Source organism: Haliotis rufescens, unplaced genomic scaffold (genome assembly GCF_023055435.1).
Source record: "Haliotis rufescens isolate VD_foot unplaced genomic scaffold, xgHalRufe1.0.p SCAF_3, whole genome shotgun sequence".
NCBI lineage: Eukaryota > Metazoa > Mollusca > Gastropoda > Lepetellida > Haliotidae > Haliotis > Haliotis rufescens.
Genome location: NW_025964001.1, coordinates 20,167,864 through 20,188,144, shown reverse-complemented (window position 1 = coordinate 20,188,144; position 20,281 = coordinate 20,167,864). Strand labels below are relative to the sequence as shown.

The 20,281-nt window shown below is 38.6% G+C and overlaps 1 protein-coding gene across 1 annotated transcript in view; it reads right to left on the bottom strand.

The window, feature by feature from the left end:
• LOC124137067 (chromatin-remodeling ATPase INO80-like) overlaps positions 1 to 20,281 on the bottom strand; it is a 69,083-nt gene that overhangs the window by 19,440 nt on the left and 29,362 nt on the right. The window contains exons 26-29 of the mRNA XM_046503204.2: positions 19,303 to 19,552; positions 18,003 to 18,131; positions 16,783 to 17,008; positions 5,058 to 5,185 (exon numbers count right to left, since the gene is read on the bottom strand). Of these exons, the coding sequence (XP_046359160.1) occupies positions 5,058 to 5,185; positions 16,783 to 17,008; positions 18,003 to 18,131; positions 19,303 to 19,552 (733 nt within the window). The remainder of the gene's footprint in view (positions 1 to 5,057; positions 5,186 to 16,782; positions 17,009 to 18,002; positions 18,132 to 19,302; positions 19,553 to 20,281) is intronic.

The window sequence follows — 20,281 nt, the reverse complement described above, 5'->3', positions numbered from 1 at the left end:
ATCACAGCAAGGAGGGAGGAAAGCCTGAAGTGATGCAGGTCTCAGACATTTACCACTTTGGTGAAACCCATGATCACAGGTATGGTGCTGACAAACATAATCCGGTGAAACTATAATTAAAAGTATTGATGGACACATTGATTGATGCAGACCAAGTAATTTTCTAAAATTTGCAAAACTGAAAAGTTCCAGTCCTTTGAATTTGCATTTTATATCTTTGAAAATTCTGAAGGAGAATTACTGTGCATAATATTCGAAATATTTTTTTCTCTCCAAAATACTTAATCCGTTAGGGGGGTGGGGTGGTGGTGCGCACTATACTCAAGAAATTATGGTAATAAGAAACTATGTTAAAATATGTTTCTAGATATTTTTTCTCCTCATACCTTGTTTCCTGGAGGGAAGTGCAAAAATGTGAGATAATAATTATAAACAGAGACATTGCAAAGGTAGTGTTTACATCGGAAACTCTATGCCATTAGGTAGACAGACATTATTCTGTGTGCTCAACAACCCTCATTTCTGTGGGCACATCTGTTGTAGCCAGTGAGGACAGTGTGACAGTGAGCATCTACCAGCTGCCTGTCGGTGCTGTTGGCATCATCAGTACCAGGGAGACAGCGTAATCAGACAACACAGTTGCTGTCAATTGAGTAATCACCTTCACCAGGAATCAATGCTACACCCAGGACATTGTGACCTCCATCAGAGGTGAGGTGAAATTGGGTTTAACGTCGCGTCCAAGATTATTGCACTTATATAGCGACGTGCATGCAAGTGTGTGTGTGTGTGTGGCTGCTTGTACTAGTCCGGACTAATGCCGATTTATAGTGCTAGCTCACTGAGATACCATGCCGCAGTTTAACATGAATACCCCACTCAGACACAGTATACTGACTCCGAGCCGACCAGTCCTTGTTTTAGCCTCTTAATGCCGAGTGCCAGACAGGGTAACAACAAGTACCATCTTTTAACGTCTTTTGGTATGACGCGGTCGGGGATCGAACCCCGGACCTTCCGCTCTCCAGGCGGACGCTCTACCACAAGACCACGGAGGCGGCACGACCTCCATCAGAGCAAAGGAAAAACTTAAAACATTAATAATAAGACTAATGAAATCAAAAGGACCAATGAAGACAGGAATCTTAACCTTTACAACCTATGACTATCTATTAGAACAAGACTGCAGGGTATTACAGGAAAACTGCAATACACTTTTCATATAATACATATTGCAATAATTTTGTGTTCCGGTATATTGGGTAAAAAATAACCTAAAATCTACAGAGAAATTCATTCACAAATGATGTTTGTCATCTTGTCTAATGGGAAAGGTAGGCTTTGAGATGCTGACATTATTTCACATTTCAAATTTAAACAAGCATTAGAAACTCTGCTTTCTTCCAAATCTAGTCATTCATATTTGAAAACTACTTACATTAAACTTTTCACTAAAAGTCAATACACATGCACAACAGGGCTCTCCTTGTATTACTCGTGAAGATGCGGGGTAGAATAGGTCTTCAGCAACCCATGCTTGCCGTAAAAGGCGACTATGCTTGTCGTAAAAGGCAACTAACGGGATCGGGTGGTCAGGCTCGCTGACTTGGTTGATGCATGTCATCGATCCCAAGTGCGTGGATTGATGGTCATGATATTAATCACTGGATTGTCTGGTCGATTATTTACAGACCTCCGTCATATGGCTGGAATATTGCTGAGTGCGGCGTTAAACAACCAACCAACCAATTGCATTACTCAAGCCTTCCACAACACAACAATGTTGTCGTTTCAGTCTGATCATATTTTATCATATCCAATATGGTTTTCTATCATAGTCTCATAATATCCAAAGAGTTAGAACCAAAATGGGTTGGACTGTGCAAAATAATGCTCTATTTGTTTTATTAAATTCCCGTTAAATCTACACTTAAAGTTTGAGTCTATGCTCATGATGTGACTGATTTTCTTAATTTTGACAGCAATGTAAGTGTTATGAAAAATTCAGGCTATCACAGTGTTAAAACGAAAGTCAATCTGTCTTTGTCATAACACAAAGAAAACATATTAGTGTCCCTAGATTAAAGTACCTTAGCAGAAGCCTGCATGGACCCGACAGCAACTCCCCTTTTGATTAGCACACATCATAGCTATGTTAATTGGGACTAGCTCAAATAAAACAGTGTTCTAGTGGGTGTCAGATGTGACTTTCACACATGAGTTTCAGACTAAATTAAAGAAGTTATCCCACTTGCAATACTTCACACCTTCACAGCTGCACATAAGTGAGTGAGTGAGTGAGTATGGTTTTACGCCGCTTTTAGCAATATTCCAGCAATATCACGGCGGGGGACACCAGAAATGGGCTTCACACATTGTACCCATGTCGGGAATCGAACCCAGGTCTTCGCTGTGACGAGCAAACGCTTTAACCACTAGGCTACCCGACCGCCTCCAACTGCACAATAAGTAAGAAAAGGTGATATTCACTGCTGAGAGACAGTCTGTCTCAGTCCCTGAACCACATTATATTCCCTTTCGCCCACCTCTTACATTAATGCTATATTCCTAAATGAAGCAAGTCTAGATTTCCACAGGTGCTTGATCTCCCATCTCACTGGGGCTTCTTTCAATTGAAATGTAGTTGTTTGTTCCCACCAAAACTATATATTTTAGAGACTAATAGGGCTGCAACAAATACACTATGAGGCGAATACAGTTCATATCATGAATATAGGGTAATGAATACGAATAATCGGAATATTAATTCACAAATACAATAACAAGTCAGCAGCTGATGTATAATTTGTTATATTCAGTGAAACAACAACATAAATTATTTGACATAGTTTGTTTACTATTAATATATTAGACATTTATATTCTGCCCTTATCCAGGTACTAGTATCTGTTCAAATGTAACAATGACCAGTGACCACAATACTATCAAAGTAAGTATTATAAGAGTTGTTTTTGAAGAAATCTATGCTTATGATATGTTGTTCTTATGGATATTTGTAGGTACAGGGTATTTAAATGCACATGATTGCATATATTAATAAATATTTGATTCAACAAATTCAATTCATGAATAGATACAGTTTGATTCACTGCATACACGAGTGAATCGTGACAGCCCTAGAGACTAAGTATTAGTATAAGACACAGTGAGCCCATCTGGAGGAGGGAACATACAGCTTGCTTGTCAATGCCAAAATCTCTGCATTCTGAGTAACGAAACAAGGATAAAACCATTTGTAGTCTGACACATAGATTCAGCCTTGTTTTGTGTTTGATTTTCTGCATAAAATAAAACATGTCAAACAGCTACACTAGGGTCACCGAAACACAAAACCCTTTGACCTTTGTGGTCACCACCTGACATGTATCTGTGACCTGTGCTGTGATTTCTGTTGCACCGAAAGCCCTTTCTGTTGAGGAAGTCCCAATAATGATGGGTTTACAAGGCCTTATTACATGGCTAACTACCCGCTTCCAGTGGCTGGTAACCCTACCAGGGTCTTAGTGGCCATAATGGGCTGTGCCTTCACCAGTGAGAGATAGGCTGACAAAGGGCCCAATAGTGTGACAGACAGTGAGTGTCCCGAGATGACTCTGAGGGCACCGAGTGACAGACATACAGCAATATTACACCCAGCATGTCCCTGCCTCACATCTACACATGCTGATACCATAGGACACATGCTCTGTCTCTTCTTTTCACGTCAAGCGGAAATCAGTATTTTCCATTTAGATCTATTGTTGGTGGCAATCTGGAAATCTTGAAACCTGTCATATCTCATCCCATCGCCACCTGATGGGATGAAGCTTGTCAAATTCATATTGAAAGTCACTACGGAATGATAACCGGGGTCATAGGATGGATTTTCAGTTTTTCCTTTGACAGAGGCTGGCAGTTTAATTCCTTCTCTTACAAATCACTGAATCCCTGATGCAGCTAATAGCGAGATCGCTTTCTACTTGACAGCTTGTCTCATGAGACTGTTGAAACTCACTATGGTGAAAGATGGGACTGATTCCGATGTCATTAGGGCTCATGGCCAGAGTCATGAGACAATGTATCCTGATATGATATACTTCTAAATATACTGCAGGGTTTGATATGACTATTATTGCACAGCATGGGTGTTGATGCAAGGAAACAATACAATATCTATCATAATACAGAGGATACAGCACAATTGAATATTTATGTCAAATCTGATCATTTTAAGCATGCTGGATCATGTACATTGAAAATAAATAGCAGACCCTTTATTGTTTCAGACCAAGTCATCAGTACCGTAACCATTAAATAAGTGTCAAGTGTTTTACTATTCCATAAAGGTGTTTGTATGAATGTTTTTCAATCTTTTAATGGTGAAAACTTGTAATTGAGCAATTCCTCCTTCGCCTTTCAATTACCACATGAAACTAAGTCTTGACTAACACATGAGTTTTGAAAAGGAATCACAAGAATAAAAATTTTGTATTGTACAGAACACCCTTGTAGGGCAGGGTACAAACTATCTACATATGGAATAAATATAATTATAAACAAGATTACTGTATTCGACGTAATAACGCCCAGGGTGCTCTCAAAATTACAAATAGGGGGCTCTTATTAGAATATCACTTTGGTGAAAAAAACAGAGTTGAAAGATAAATTTCGTGGTTTATGCTGACAGTCTGAACTGTTTATATACGACAGATACATTTTTCCAGAAATTAATTGCCCATAATTAAGGGTGCATGTAACACACGAGTGCGTATTATACACGAATAAATAAGTCTTGTGTACATTGATAAATCGGAAGGGGGGCTAATTGGGATTGTTCACTTGCCAATATATTTGCAAATATCGCCGTGGGCGCTTATTAGAGCGGGGCGCTTATTACGTCGAATACGGTAACTATACTTTTCGTACCATCTAACGTTTAAGCCCCTGTTTGTTTCATTTGGGACATCAGTTGACCCAGTGATTAAATTGGGCTGCCATTTATTCAAGGATTCCTGATAAATCATGGCAATACCGGTCTAAGGGTTGTCAGCACTCACCTCCAGCAAGTCAATCATTCGGGTCATCTGGGAGTAGATGAGGACTCTGTGCCCATCTCTCTTCAGCCTCTGCAGCAGAGAGTCAAGCACTGTCACCTTGCCAGCATCAGACACCAGGCTCTCTTTGTCTGAGGGAAAACAAGAAGTTCATACTTAAAGCAGTGGCACAAAGTGTACATACTGCTCAAAAGAAGTTTAAGATTGCCTGATTCTTTTATATTTCTATAGTTAATCCATCATGGCCATTACATTACCTATGGTAATATGAAAGAATCAGTAGTATATATACAAATCTACATATGTACAAGCAGGATCCAAGAAATTACATTTGTAACATGCTTTTAATAAAGTATCTTTACAAATTTCCAAAATATCTTTGAAATAATCTACCTTTCACAAATTTATTTTACAAGACGGGGCACATGTTTCTTATATTGTTGGTATGCATACAATACATCCCAGATAAATACATAAACTCCATATGGCAACTGTTTTTGCTTACAGTAAATTGACGATGTTAACTTCTTTACACTTCAAAATCTATGATTTCCCTGAAGAAAAGGTATTTTCAGTCACTATAAACGGCAGACTTTATTGAAACAACTGATTACTCTCATGAAGCTGTATCTTCCAAATTTGCAACAGATTTCAGTTTATCACCAATTTGAATTAAACATGCATTAATCTCTAATGAGAATCATAATTGCAAATTTCTTAATTTTGTTTTGCCTGGCTACATGTGGAGGACCCCAGCCACCCCTGCACATGTCCCAGCTTATCTGCGCGGGCTCCTGTGTCAGCAGAGCTATGACTGACTCAATTGCAGTAATGATGAAATCAGTGCCAGCGCTGCCAGCAACACGACCGACTCGCCAGAGTGTGTTTATCAACATAATTTAGTCATATCAGCTACAGACATCCACACACGAAGACACGTTGTCCTCCTACAGACTACTTAACTAACCATGGATGGGTATCAAACAATAGGGTTTGTGGTGATTACAATATTAGACTGAAACTATAGAACAGTAATATTCCTTCAGCTGCCTCAGACTTGAAAAACTCTTAATACCTTCCTGTCCCTAATACTTAGTTCTGATTGATCCTGGTTGGTTGATAACCTTCATATCAGAGTTTTATCTCCCTTTTCTCACTTCCGCTACACTACCCTTCCTTAATTAATTGATATTTCCCCACCTTGACAAATTAAAATTATCAATAGCACATCAGGTAGGGATCATTATAATTTGGCCAGGTAAAAACACTTAAATAGAAGACATTTTCTTTTGCTTATATTTTATCATCTTTATCAGTTTTCGTCAAATAAAAGAACAAAAGAACCAACTTGTGTGTACTAGAAACACACGGATTACTGTGTCCACAACCCATAGCCTGGCAAAACAAAATTAAGAAATTTGCAATCATGATTCTCATTAAAGATGTGCATGTTCTTCTTAACTACAAGACCGCCTCCGTGGTCTTGTGGTAGAGCGTCCGCCCGGAGAGCGGAAGGTCCAGGGTTCGATCCCGGGCCGCGTCATACAAAAAGACGTTAAAAGATTGTACTTGTTGTTACCCTGTCTGGCGCTCGGCATTAAGGGGCTAAAACAAGGACTGGTCGGCTCGGAGTCAGTATACTGTGTCTGAGTGGGGTATTCATGTTAAACTGCGGCATGGTATCTCAGTGAGCTAGCACTATAAATCGGCATCAGTCCGGACTAGTACAAGCAGCCACACACACACATACACGTGCATGCACGTCGCTATATAAGTGCAATAATCTTGGACGCGACGTTAAACCCAATTTCACCTCACCTCACCTCTTAACTACAAATAGGTAAAAAAATATCATTTTTTACACAATATTTAGTCAATTTAACAAGACAATTGCCTACCTATGAAAACACACAAATGTTTAGAGCTACATAAAAAGAAATATAAAAGCAACTTTTGAAGACCCGAATAACAAAAAATAGTTCAAGTTTAACCAACAAACACGGGGAAAAAACATACATAAGTATCTAGTGACTGATTTGTTTTCGCAAGGCAAAATAAAAATTAAGTTGTGTTGATCAATTGCCCATTAATGTATTGAATAAAACCTTTGTTATGCTGGGATACGACCAAACAGTTTCATTATCTATGACAACATGTCACATTAATTACATTGTTTAGGTAATTTGTAATCTCAAATATTCCCAAAACAAATGCTACACCTCTAAAATGTGCTTAAAAAACAGTTCCAGAACAAATTACCTCAAACTAACCACTTCAACTTGTCAAAACAAACAGACAGGTTTTTAAAGGGCCTGCAGGTTGCCATGTCTAAACACTGAAGATCGTGTTGCATTTAGTTGGATGATCGAAGGATTACAGATAAGTTTGACCATAGCTACTTGTAAACTGGGGGCCAGATGGTGTGCTTGAACATCAATCCTTATTAATACTGAAATTTAGGAGTGAAAAGAAAACAACATACTTGAAACTTATTAGACACAAACACTGGATGAGACCAAGCCGAAGAACGCTATCGTAGCTAATCTTTTATGTAAACTATCAGCCAAAACGTGTAATAAACACAGGATGGTCTGACTCACTGTCTGGGGACTTCATAACAACCACTTGAACATGTTTAATGGCCGGGGGAAAATAATGCATCAAGGATAAAGCACAAGGAGACAGATCAATATGCACATTTTGTGAAATCATATTCTTTACTTTATCATTAATTTATCCAAAATCAGCCAAAATGAGAGAATGGAAATTAGCGATTCCCTGACAAAAACTACAGTGTTGAAATTACCTAGGACTAATTATCAGGTACCAGAAAAACTGGTGTTTCAGATTACTAGGGGACAAAGAAAATATAATGTCACCCCATTTCTGTTTAATAAGGGTCCCTTGTAAACATATTCCTGTAACAAAGCCTGATGTCTTCACAGGTAAACTGACCCATATAATCAAATGAACCTGAAACCTTCTTACATATGCTTCAGCTTCCTGAGGGCAGATAAGCGAAGGTTAAAACAAAAGCAATGAGATCAAATACTTATGGGTGCTCTGAAGATCTGCACCTCCAATCTTTATTTTTTAAAGATTTTTATCTTCTGAAATTCGCTTCCACAGGAGATATCACTTGGATGAGATATTGCTACAATGAAATTGTATCACGATGCTTTGCAGGCCATTTGTGATGGCATAGGTTACTGCGACATCATAAGCAAATGACATCATAAATTATTCTGCCATCGAAGCTGGTTAGCCATACTTTTTACACTCAAATCATTCTCAACTTGAGTTAGATTCAATATTAATTTATTCTCTGGGGACTGGGAGACAGACTGACCAAATACTATGAGTAAACTGTTACATAGAGATTAAATTTATGCCTATAAACTGTCTGAAAATAGCAAGCTAGTCTAAATAAATTAAAACTTCCTGAAACTAAAATTCCACCTTTAAGCTTTCTCAAGTTTCACCATAGCATCTAATACCAACACAGTATTGGCAATATTTTATGTCAATAAAATGAATATGTTGCACTTCACTAGATACTATCCAGACAATTAAAGAGGGGTCTGGGGAGGGAGAGAAAGAGAGGGAAACCTATCCACCCTATTTTTTGATGGGCTAGAAGAGGAAACACTTAATTTGTGTCGGCCTAACAAGTCTGTAGGAACTAATGGTAACGTTCTACTTGTACTTCATCTCTTGTATAATCATGTTAATAGGGACCAGTAATCACTGGAAACAGGAAATGCATGCATTATCAATCCCATCAGGGTCTAATCTGGAACACCTCACCGGGTTTACCCCCAAGTTATTTGACAGCTCCTGGCGACAAAACAGTAAATATTGGTACAGGGATAACCAGTGACAAGATCTGGGACCATCTGTCTGTCAGCTGGGCCACATCCCCTGCAGTGATCAGCAGGAGCGACCCTAGCCTGTCTCACAGTCCCTGAACCATGTTATTTTCTCTTCTGTTATAAGTTTCTGCTGTTATGCTATAGACATACATGAAGCAAGTCTAGACTTCCACAGGTTCACTGGGGCACCTTTTCAATTTATATGGAATTGCTCGTTTCTATAGTCATATATGTTTAGAGACACCCAAGTGAGGGGACATTGCTATAGAGGTGGTGATTGAAACCTTGGGTGGGGAAATAGCTGAAATTTTCCTTTCATATATATATCGACTCAAAAGAATCCCGAAATATCGATTTACTGACTAATACTAAAAATAATGATTTTCTGAATGGTTATGAGAAAATACCCATGTACCCCTGCAATTAATCAAATTAATGTTCAATATGAACTGGCTGATCCATTAATAGTAAAATTGAATTTTCTGCCTCCTCATTGTCCTTCTGAGCTATGGAAACCTAAATAAAATTAAATGTTTCTCTGACAGTGAATTATTTATTTTGTATAGATACTCAGATATTCAAATCAATACAGTATCGACATTCCAAGTTTGTCAATACATTGATACCGCAAAATGTATGATGACATCCCTCAGTAGGGATAACATACCAACTGGCTGTGGACAGTAATTCATTGTTAAATTCTTTTGTTGACTTGCCACACCACTTCGCAACTAAAGCTCAAGTACATCACGATTTCTACAATACTTGAGCAATCTAACTTAAGGCCTTTATAAGGCCACGACTACACTGTAAAGGCCAAAAGTAAGAACAAAGTGTGCTTTCAAAACAGATTAATGAGAAATCTTGTTTATTTCATTGACAGAATGGCTCAATTTGTCCATCCAACTATACTACAGTAAAATATGTTTATAACAAACACACTCATAAGGAACTGACGGATATTACAAACCTAATTTTTGGTCCCGGACGTTTGCTGTATAGATATTGTATACATGCTCATAACAAACTACGGTTATAACGAACTGAAATTAGTGGTCCATTTGAGTTTGTTATAATGTTAGTTTACTGTATCATATATTCAAGTCTGCACTCCAGTGTTTTAACAACATTAATGGATAGAGTGACAGGCTAACTATTTAATACATGATGTAATCACATATCAATAGAGAATAAAATGATTGTCATGAGCTACCCATGGTTGCAAAACTCAGACCTTTTCAAGCCTGTGAAAACAGAGAACACCTTCATCTTAATTTCTAACAGTGAGTCCTGCTTCCATTTTGCAGTGTTTGAAATTCATCTGTGCAGCTGGTTCTGAGAGAATGACTTAAAAAACTTCCACTGTGTTTGAAATCAGGCATACAAGGTAAAGGTATGTATCAGCTATTTTATCAGGTATTTATCTAGGATTCAAAACTAAGTGCCCTTGGCAGGTAATTTGGGGAATATTGGTATTTGGGTCAACATTGCAATTTTTGAAGTACTCATAAACTTAGTTTCATTGGTATTTTTACATTGTACTTTTAACATTACTGTCAATGCAATAACTTTAATGTGTTAAAGCCTCTTCCTGCTTATTCGTCCTATTTTCAGTAACATACAAGTCAGTTCACCAAAGCCATCATGCTCTTCATAATGATATTAACATGAGTGAGTGAGTTGGATTTTAATGCCACTTTCAACAGTATTCAAGTTACAGTGTGTCAGCTTGGAGGAAAGCCCAAAGAGATGCAGGGTCTTAAATGATATTAACATGAACTGGGACAGTTTTAAGCCTCATTTTTTCAATGTAGATTGAAGCACTGATATCAAAATTTATGATGACTTGTTTTGACCTGAAGAAAATCACCTCCAGGTCTACCTATAGTAATAATATCAGGCAGGGATTCGCTTCAAATTTGGTAACCTAATCTTCATAATCACCTACAATAAAACAGCTGACAGATATTCGCAAGTTTTGTTGATTAATACTCATGATAATTAAATCAACTAAGTTGCTGTATGTCCATGCATTTGGTGAGTGAGTCAAGTTTTCCACTGTCTTTTAGGATTATAGACACATCATGGAATAGGAAACCCAAAATGAGACTCAAACCAGTGATTTCAGCATGACGAACCATCACATTAACCACTTGGCTACCAAACCTCTCCTCTGTTCATTAAACATATACACAACAGCATACAGTCCTGAAGTTAAAAGGTGTTACTAGCCTGTCACTTCATAACCTGAAGCTTGAACTTAACCAGAGGTCAGACTGTTAACGATTCGGCATAAAATTTCAAAGGCTGGTATTCTTAAAATGGCTCCTGGAATATTACAAATGGCTCCTGAAATTCATAAAGCAGAGGCTACTTGGATGCCAGAAAAAAAAGAGAGTAAATATATGCTGCTACCCTAATAACATTCAATTGGCCAACTGATAACCTTATTTTTTATGTAACACTGAACTAATTAGGATAGGATTCCCAACATGAAGCTGATTATGACTGGAATCTAAATAAGCTGCACTTGACTTTACAGTTTGTTTTGACAACACTATCAGTGTGCAGGCTTGACATCCGAGGGGAAGCTCATCTCCAGACAGGCTATCAGATAACATCTCACCCCCCTCAAGCACTTACATAGGCAATACTGTGAGTTAATCAACCATCTAACAACAACAGCTACAGCTATCTCGCCCACACATAAGGCATTACCCATGTGACATGCCAGATAATCATTATCCCCCACTGATGTATAGCGCGAATGGCAGGAAGACAATCACTGTCTGTATTCTGCTAGCAAACTATTACACCCATGTTGGTTGTTATACTTATTTCTTAATTAAAAAGTCGTGTTTCAAGTATAAAGAATGTAAACATATTATTTCAATATCAAGTAAACAAAACTACAGTATGAGCCAAAATAATATCTTTTTTGTGTGCAAGCATTGCATTGAATGGGTGTCTGTGATAAAACTGAAAGACATTTATGATGCATGTGAATGTAATTCATTCATACAATAATGTGAATGAGGTGTATCACATCTGTAAAAAAACTCAAATGCATCAATACTCTTATACACTTACAAATTATCTTATACATTTTTTTCCCTTACAAAAAAGCAGTTAGATGTTATGAAGCACACTTCAAATAAACTCAGCAGCAAAGACTTGATTGAAATCTGATGCTGATGTAGTGAGTGAAATGTGTGCTGATCAGTCAAAGGGAGGTAACTCTTTCAAGCAATTCCTGTTCCTTCTCCAGTAAACAAATAATTTCAAGAGATAAAAAAAGACAAATCAGCAATATCAAATGCAAATGTTAATAATCATTAAAAAAGACCCCGAAAAATATCATCCTTCATTAGCATCTGGTTCTTCTATACCACATTATGAAAGCCCTTAAGTAAACAAAGGTACAGCCATGCCTTTGCGATATTGAAGATTTGGATAAACCCCTGGATAATCAATGACTCCCAAAAATTTTAATATTTTCCTCACAAAAACACATCATCATGTCATTCACATTGGAAATAGTATATCAACAAATCCATACTGAATTACACATGTCAAAAAAGAGATCTGAAATGTTTGTTCCTAAAGGCTGTTTATGCTGTCAGATTTGTTTACATGATGTCAGAAAACACATACAGAATGTTTATGGCGTCTTAAACATGTTCAACAGCTCAGCTAGAGTGAATATGGATCAAAGCTGCTTAAAGCAATATTTGAGCAATATCATGGTGCGAGACACAAAGTATGGTGGACCTTGGGTACGCAAACTGCTTTATCCACTAGCCTACCCTAGTGACTGGACACAAGGAAGCAAATTCCTTAGAAAATATTCATAAGGCTAAGCTAATCTTTTTCTTGTTCTACACATTTTCTTATGCAAGACTACACAAGATTACAAGAAGCGAGGTGAGGCATTGGTATATTACATACATGTATAAGCATGATGACAAATCCTGCGGTAACAAAAATTACCAAACAGAAAGAAAAGTTACAAATGTCGACATTTAACCATGTGTATCTGTCTGACTGATTGCAACTTTTAGGACAAGAATCTGCTTATTATTTCACTTTCATGAAATACCTATGGTTATCGGAAAGAATGGATGCATGCTGATTGGGTCCCATTTTGTTTACAAGTCAAAAGTGATACCATATGAATATCAGACAATGTCTGGCAGCTATAAAATTTATCTTATTTATAACTTACTCAAAAATGGTATATTAAGTGTATGGAAAATGCTTCACTATTCATGAAATAAGCCAAAATGTTCTCAAAATTAAGACACATTTCATAATGGAACCTCTAATGACCTTTACCTTACCAGATCCCACATTTGAGTTCACGTATATTAAGTTTCAGCAAATTCCAATTAAGAATACATATACCCAAATAATATCGCGAACACAAACTAGTTGATGCCATACCCATACTAAGTGAGCTTGACCTTCAATGGCATCCAATCATGTCAGAACAATATCATTGATACGGTGTGTCCTGGTTAAAGCAGTACTTCAGTAGTAAAGATGTAGATAACAGATGAGAGCATCATTCTTCAAGTTTGCTCAAGTAACATCAGTGCCCAAGAGAGAGAGAGAGAGAGAGAGAGAGAGAGAGAGAGAGAGAGAGAGAGAGAGAGAGAGAGAGAGAGAGAGAGAGAGAGAGAGAGAGAGAGAGAGAGAGAGAGAGAGAGAGAGAGAGAGAGAGAGAGAGAGAGAGAGAGAGAGAGAGTGAGTGAGTGAGTATGGTTTTACACTGCTTTTAGCAATATTCCAGCAATATCACAGAAATGGGCTTCACACATTGTACCCATGTCGGGAATCGAACCTGGGTCTTCGGCATGACGAGCGAGTGCTTTAACGACTGCCCCCGAGTGTGTGAGTGAGTTGCTGTGCTTAAGTAACATGAGTGAGTGAGTGCTGTTTTACTCCAGTCAGTAATATTCCAGCTATATAATATTTGCTTGTAAATAATCAATTCTGGCCTAGGTAAACCAGTGGACACCAGTATGTGCAATAATGTAAGACTTCAGGCCACAATGACACACAATCAGTTCGGTCAGACACTCTCATTTCCAATCTTCAATAGTTGGTTCTTACAAAATGCTTGGGTCAATGAGTGAGTGAGAGAGTGAGTTGGGTTGAACGCCGCTTTTAACAGTATTACAGTTACAGTGATTCCTCGATATACCGCTGTCATCAGGATCCCGACCCCACGTTGTAGGAAAGAGCATTGTACAGATATTCATTGCTGATGTTTACATTACGTAATGATGGCAGTGAATAGAACAGTGGCGCAATTATTTCACAGTGGCACGGGACATGTAGATCTATGTAACACTGATCGTGGACGATGATTCAAAATGCATGCGTAAAAAAATATTAATACTTTTTAGTGTAAATAAATCAAAATACAGTGTATTATTTTACGACTGGATGTTATATACCGTATTTTCTTGAGCATAGTGCGCACTTTTTCTCTCCAAAAAACACAGCTGTGAAGAAGGGGGTGCGCATTATACACAAATTAATGAGTTTTGATGTTTTTTCCCCCCATGGAAAGACATTACCGTGAGCACGTAACACCGGAAATACCATGTCAACAAATCCATACTGAAGTTCGCAAATTATTCATGTAATTACACTGTCTGGCTATAAAAAGGGTTATTTGTATATCTGGACTGATGCTAGTAACTTATTTCATTAATTTTGTTCAAAATTACTTTTAATATTGTTTTAATTAATTTCCCGCGAAATCGTGTGTGAAGCGATCGGAAGATAGCACAACTCACCGATGTTAACCGCAACCACGGTCAGATTACCGCTATTGACGCCTTGAAACAAACTTTAGTTGACAGAGAATGGATACATATATCATAAATGCCATACATTGAATCGTTAAAAGTCATATTTGTTTTTGTTGGACAATTCTATGTCAACACGTAATTCTCGCGATCACGCGATCACGTGCACGGAGGCCTTGACGGTGACTGGTCAGACTGGTTCCATGTAAAAAATAATACCCGGCAATAGCGATCAGCTGCTTCGCTTAGGGTTATTATTATTTTAAATATGTTTAGTAAAAGCTGCATCTAAATTAACAAGATATTGGAATATATTATTCCTGATTAAAAAATAGTTTCAGATACAACTTTTGCCGATCCTTGCATTATAATCCTGTAAAGTTATATCATTGGGTGTGTCTTGACCGAATCACCGGTAGATTCCAAGAAAACGTGTGTACAGCTGATTGCTGTGTCCGGCTTAGTTTACAAGAAAATACACAAGGTAAACTTAATCCCTGGATATAAAACAATGCCTAGCTGAACAAAAAATACAATTTAAACGGTAAATCAACATGTCTGGTGATTTTTTATCTCAAATTTTGAATTTGTACTGACAAAGTTTCTCATCACCCGTTTGTTTGCCGGACTTCGCTGAAGGGGTACGGTGTAAATCTTTTCTGCGCATTATATTCAAATTTCTTTTTTTCCAAAATATTGAATCCGCTAGAGGGGGGTGCGCATTATACATGGGTGCGCACTATACTCAAGAAAATACGGTATGTAGATTCTATGTAAGGAAACAAACTGTTGTTATATTCTAGTTTCTAGGAAGAAACGTGGTCTGATCGCCAACCTACTCATTATCGATCGATGAAAGTGTATTACAAAGCCGAACAAGCCTTGTAACCAAACTAATGTGAGACCAAGGCTGTCATTGGTTAATATATGATGACGTTTCAACATTATGAAAAACCCGGACACAGCCGGCGCACTATATGCACCTTATGTTAATGTACATTACGTGTGTAACTACACGGTTGTTTGAGCAATTCATAAATATCAGACATACACAAATATAGATTTGAGTGGATGAGGGATATATTTTGTTCTATGAAATGGTAAAGACTAACAAACAGATATATTTCATACCCTTCATAATTACGCTATGTAAACAATGAAGTTGCAATGTTTTTTTTAGGTCTAACAGTTACTCAAGTCCGGATTAAATACCGGAAGCCATTGTTTCTATTGTTGTTATTGCATTACATGCGGTTGGTTTGAAGTTCGAAGACATATCACGTGAGATGAGTATTAAATAAAACAATGCAGCTGAAGTTTCTTGTTGCCGTGATTTGATTTTATGTGAGTATAATGCCAGATCTGGGTACAATATGTCTTTCACAAAGGGAACAAAAGGCAGAATGGTTTGATCTCATGCAGCCGGATACAATGAACGTAATTGTTTTACAAATACACACACGACTGGGAATTAAATCTCATCAGTTTATTTGTCACTTTATTGGCATTTACTCGCTTTTAAGGGGAAATTCTTCATGAATTTTTGGGAGCCATGGTTTACCCTGCGGTGCATCCGGAGTAGCTGTACATCGAGGAGCATTAAGTCGAGGAATCACTGTATATCCAGCATGTCAGCTTAATGTGGGAGGAAAGCCCAATGTGATGCAGGTCTCAGACGTTTATCACTTCGGTGAAACCAACGAGCACGAGTATGGTGCTGACAAACATAGAAACATAATCGGGGCAAACAGGGATTCGAACCCACAATAATAGGTTTCTTGCGTGCCCAAGGGATGCAACTCTGCACAGCGAATCACGGCACCTTAGAAACCCTGGCCACCCGTGCCCCCCACTTGGGTCAACGAGAACCATTACCCTGGTTTCTTCATGGAGACATAACAGTAGGAGCTGTCAGTAGGCGATGGAACAGTTAATGTATACAGAACTGGAGAAAAATCATCTTCGTCAGCAAATAGTTACCAGTGTTCCATTACCTGTAAAATGGCATGATGAGATGTCACAAGACAATGGTCCTACCTGGTATGAACACAGCTGAATATCCATGGCGAGGTTGTACAGCTGCCAAGCCCCCAAGCGGACGTGGGAAGAAAGTCAGGGCTGGCCATCGCACATCCATGTATTTTTCTGGTGTGCCGTATAGCAGTGCCCTCTTAGCATCAAGACTCCCACAAAGGTCCTGCCTCATCTTCTGCCAAGCTGCACTTCGATCCACAGTGTACCACTCAATAGATCCACACCGCACCTGAAAATAATCCACATCGTGTTCAATGTATGTCTTCAATTTCTCGTATTTAAGGATTTTGAATTGTATATATTTTTATATCTTACGCTAACAGTTGTGACTGCTATCCTTTGATAAACCAATGATAATGTTGATCAAGGTTGACCAGCGATGAAACAGAAGGTTGTTTGGAGGAAATGACTGCTAGGAAAACATGTACTGTATGGTGCTACACAGGGCTAGAATTAAGGAACTTCATTTAACTTGTACCATGAAAACCTAGTTGCACCAGACAAAATAAGGTTGCATTCTTGTCCCATAATTTTATCAAAGTTGAACCAATACTATATTTAGACACTTTCAAATTTTGCGAATTAGTGCACTGATGCAAAGTCATAGTGAATCCGTTTTTAAAAAGCTGTTCTCAGTTGCAAGTCTTTTCTGCAGTTATCAAAAATAACATTAAATTTTGAATCCACATCAGCCAATCACAACTGTGGCAAAAAGTATAACACACACACTTTGTAATTACATGCTTATATAATCTTTATCATTTATCTTTTACATAAACAAATCTTGAAATGAAGGGCAAATGTGAAACTTTTGTTGAAATAAACAATTCAAACATTTGTTTGTCACCTCAGTAATAAACAAAACATCAGACATTGATGAAATAGTTGCAACTGACACGATAAATGAATATCACCTGTAAGTTGTATCCACAGGCACTGAACCTGGACCTGTCTGCTGTACTCATCAATATTCCAGCTATATGACGGTAGGCTGTAAATTATCAAGCCTGGGATCGAGCATCATGAGCATCATGAGCATCGATCTTCACAACTGGGATACAATGACATGCATCAACCAAGTCAGCGAACCTGACCACCCGATCCCACTAGTCACCTTTAACCACAAGCATGGGTTGTTGAAGATCAATTCTAACCCGTGTCTTTATGGGTAACTCACATGTGATGTAAGAAACGTAAGTTACAAGCAAGTACTGTTGTCCTACCTTTGGTATACAGTTGTAGAGAAAGGCTGGAATTGAAGTGGGCTGACATCTAAACACTCTATCTGGCCTCAGTCTATGCGGATGGATAGGTAGAGAGATTTCATCAAAAACTGGATTCCGTTTCGGGGACTAAAGAAACAAATAAGAACCAAGGTCACCATACACATATATTTCATGATGCATTTTCTGCACTCTATCTATGACAATACATAACTCAACAACTATACATTGTTCTAGTGCATCTGGAAAAGCAGCCTGCAAACACATTATTTCTGTTTAATGATAAACAACTTAGAACCTAAAGAAGAGCATTAGATGTCAACTTCTTTATTATGAGGTGGTGAGGTGAAATGGGGTTTAACGTTGCGTCAAAGATTATTGCACTTATATAGCGACGTGCATGCACGTGTGTGTGTGTGTGGCTGCTTGTCTAGACCGGACTGATGCCGATTTATAGTGCTAGCTCACTGAGATACCATGCCGCAGTTTAACATGAATACCCCACTCAGACACAGTATGCTGACTCCGAGCCGACCAGTACTTGTTTTAGCCCCTTAATGCCGAGCGCCAGACAGGGTAACAACAAGTACCATCTTTTAACGTCTTAACAGTATGACGCGGCCGGGGATCATACTCCGGACCTTCCGCTCTACCACTATACCACGGAGACGGTCCTCTTTATTATGAGGAACACAACGTTTTGGAGTATGTCCTTACTCCTTTATCAGATGTTCCTCATGTTTAAGAAGTTGACATCCATAAATTCTCTTCCTTCCATGTATAACTTCTAAATGCCATTCAAAGACTTGAACTCAGAACCTGTCATCAACAATGTTGCACTGTGACATCATTAATGTGACATGAGTTAACCTTACATCGACAATTGTATCTGCATTATGGCAAATATGCTGTAGAGTGCCTGATGATTATTAAATGTGTGCTTTGCACTGATTTTTACCGATCAGTCACTTATCTTGAACTTCACATTGATAATATGGTTCAAAATGTTATGCTGAAGTGCTTTTATCTAGGGACCCCTATATGTTGAATTCATAACACTGGGGCTGTGAGAAGGACCTCTTGACTTTCATCCTAATCTTAAACAGTGTGAGTGAGTGAGTGAGTATGGTTTTACGTCGCTTTTAGTGATATTCCAGCAATATCACGGCGGGGGACACCAGAAATGGGCTTCACACATTGTACCCATGTCGGGAATCGAACCCGGGTCTTTGGCGTGACGAGCTAATGCTTTAACCACTAGGCTACCCGACCGCCCCCTTAAACAGTTTGAGATAATGACCTTGGTAGGAGAATGAGGTGGACTGAGCTGGTGCCTCTTCAGGGCAGCAGCTAGTCGCAGGTGCCGCAGTCGGATCTGCCGGTGACTAGCTGTCTCGCTGATGTAGTGAAGGACATGTGTTTCATGAGATGTGATCCTAGAGGTGGTGGCGGTGAACACGAGTCGGCGGAGGTGGGGACTTGCATCCATGTTGGTGAATGAGGTAACTCCACAGGGCTGCAGGAGCAGAAGCTGGTTTGAGAGCTGCTCGCTGGAATACAAGACACAAGTTGTTTACACTGCTACAAGCACAGAGAAGAGTCCCTGTGGTTCCCAAGGCACAAGTGAGCTGAAAATCATACGCAGTCAAATTTTCAAAACAAACCAGGCAAGTATGCCGGTTACAAGGGTCACAGGGTGAATGTGTATGGTTATATACTGCTTTGAGCCATATTTATACAGCCAGTCATGGTGTGACTCCAAGGAGGGGCTTCACACACAATACCCATGTGAAGAAATACTGCAACACAAATATACCAACTTGGAAACACTGTTGTAGCATCAAACCTTGAAATCTTAAAATTGGCTAATATTCACTGGAAAATAATCGATCAGGGACTTCAAGAGAACTTTCATTTGACACTGTAACCAACCCGTCATTCATGAAACCCCCCCCTTTTTTTTCTTATACCCTGCACTCAGCAATATTCCAGGTACATGTACATGATTGCAGCCTGTAAATAATTGTGTCTGGACCAGACAATCCACTGATCCATAGTGTGACCAATAATACACAATGTTTGGATATCAACCAAGTCATCTAAGCCTGAACACCCGATCCATTTGGTCGCCTCTAATGACGAGCATAGGCTGCTGAGATGACAACGCTCCTTTATGCAATATAAATTGTGACAGATGACTCTGAATGTTTAGACTTAATACAGCACAGAAGAGGGCTTTATTTATATCAGTATATATCACAGCATTAGTCCGCAAACTC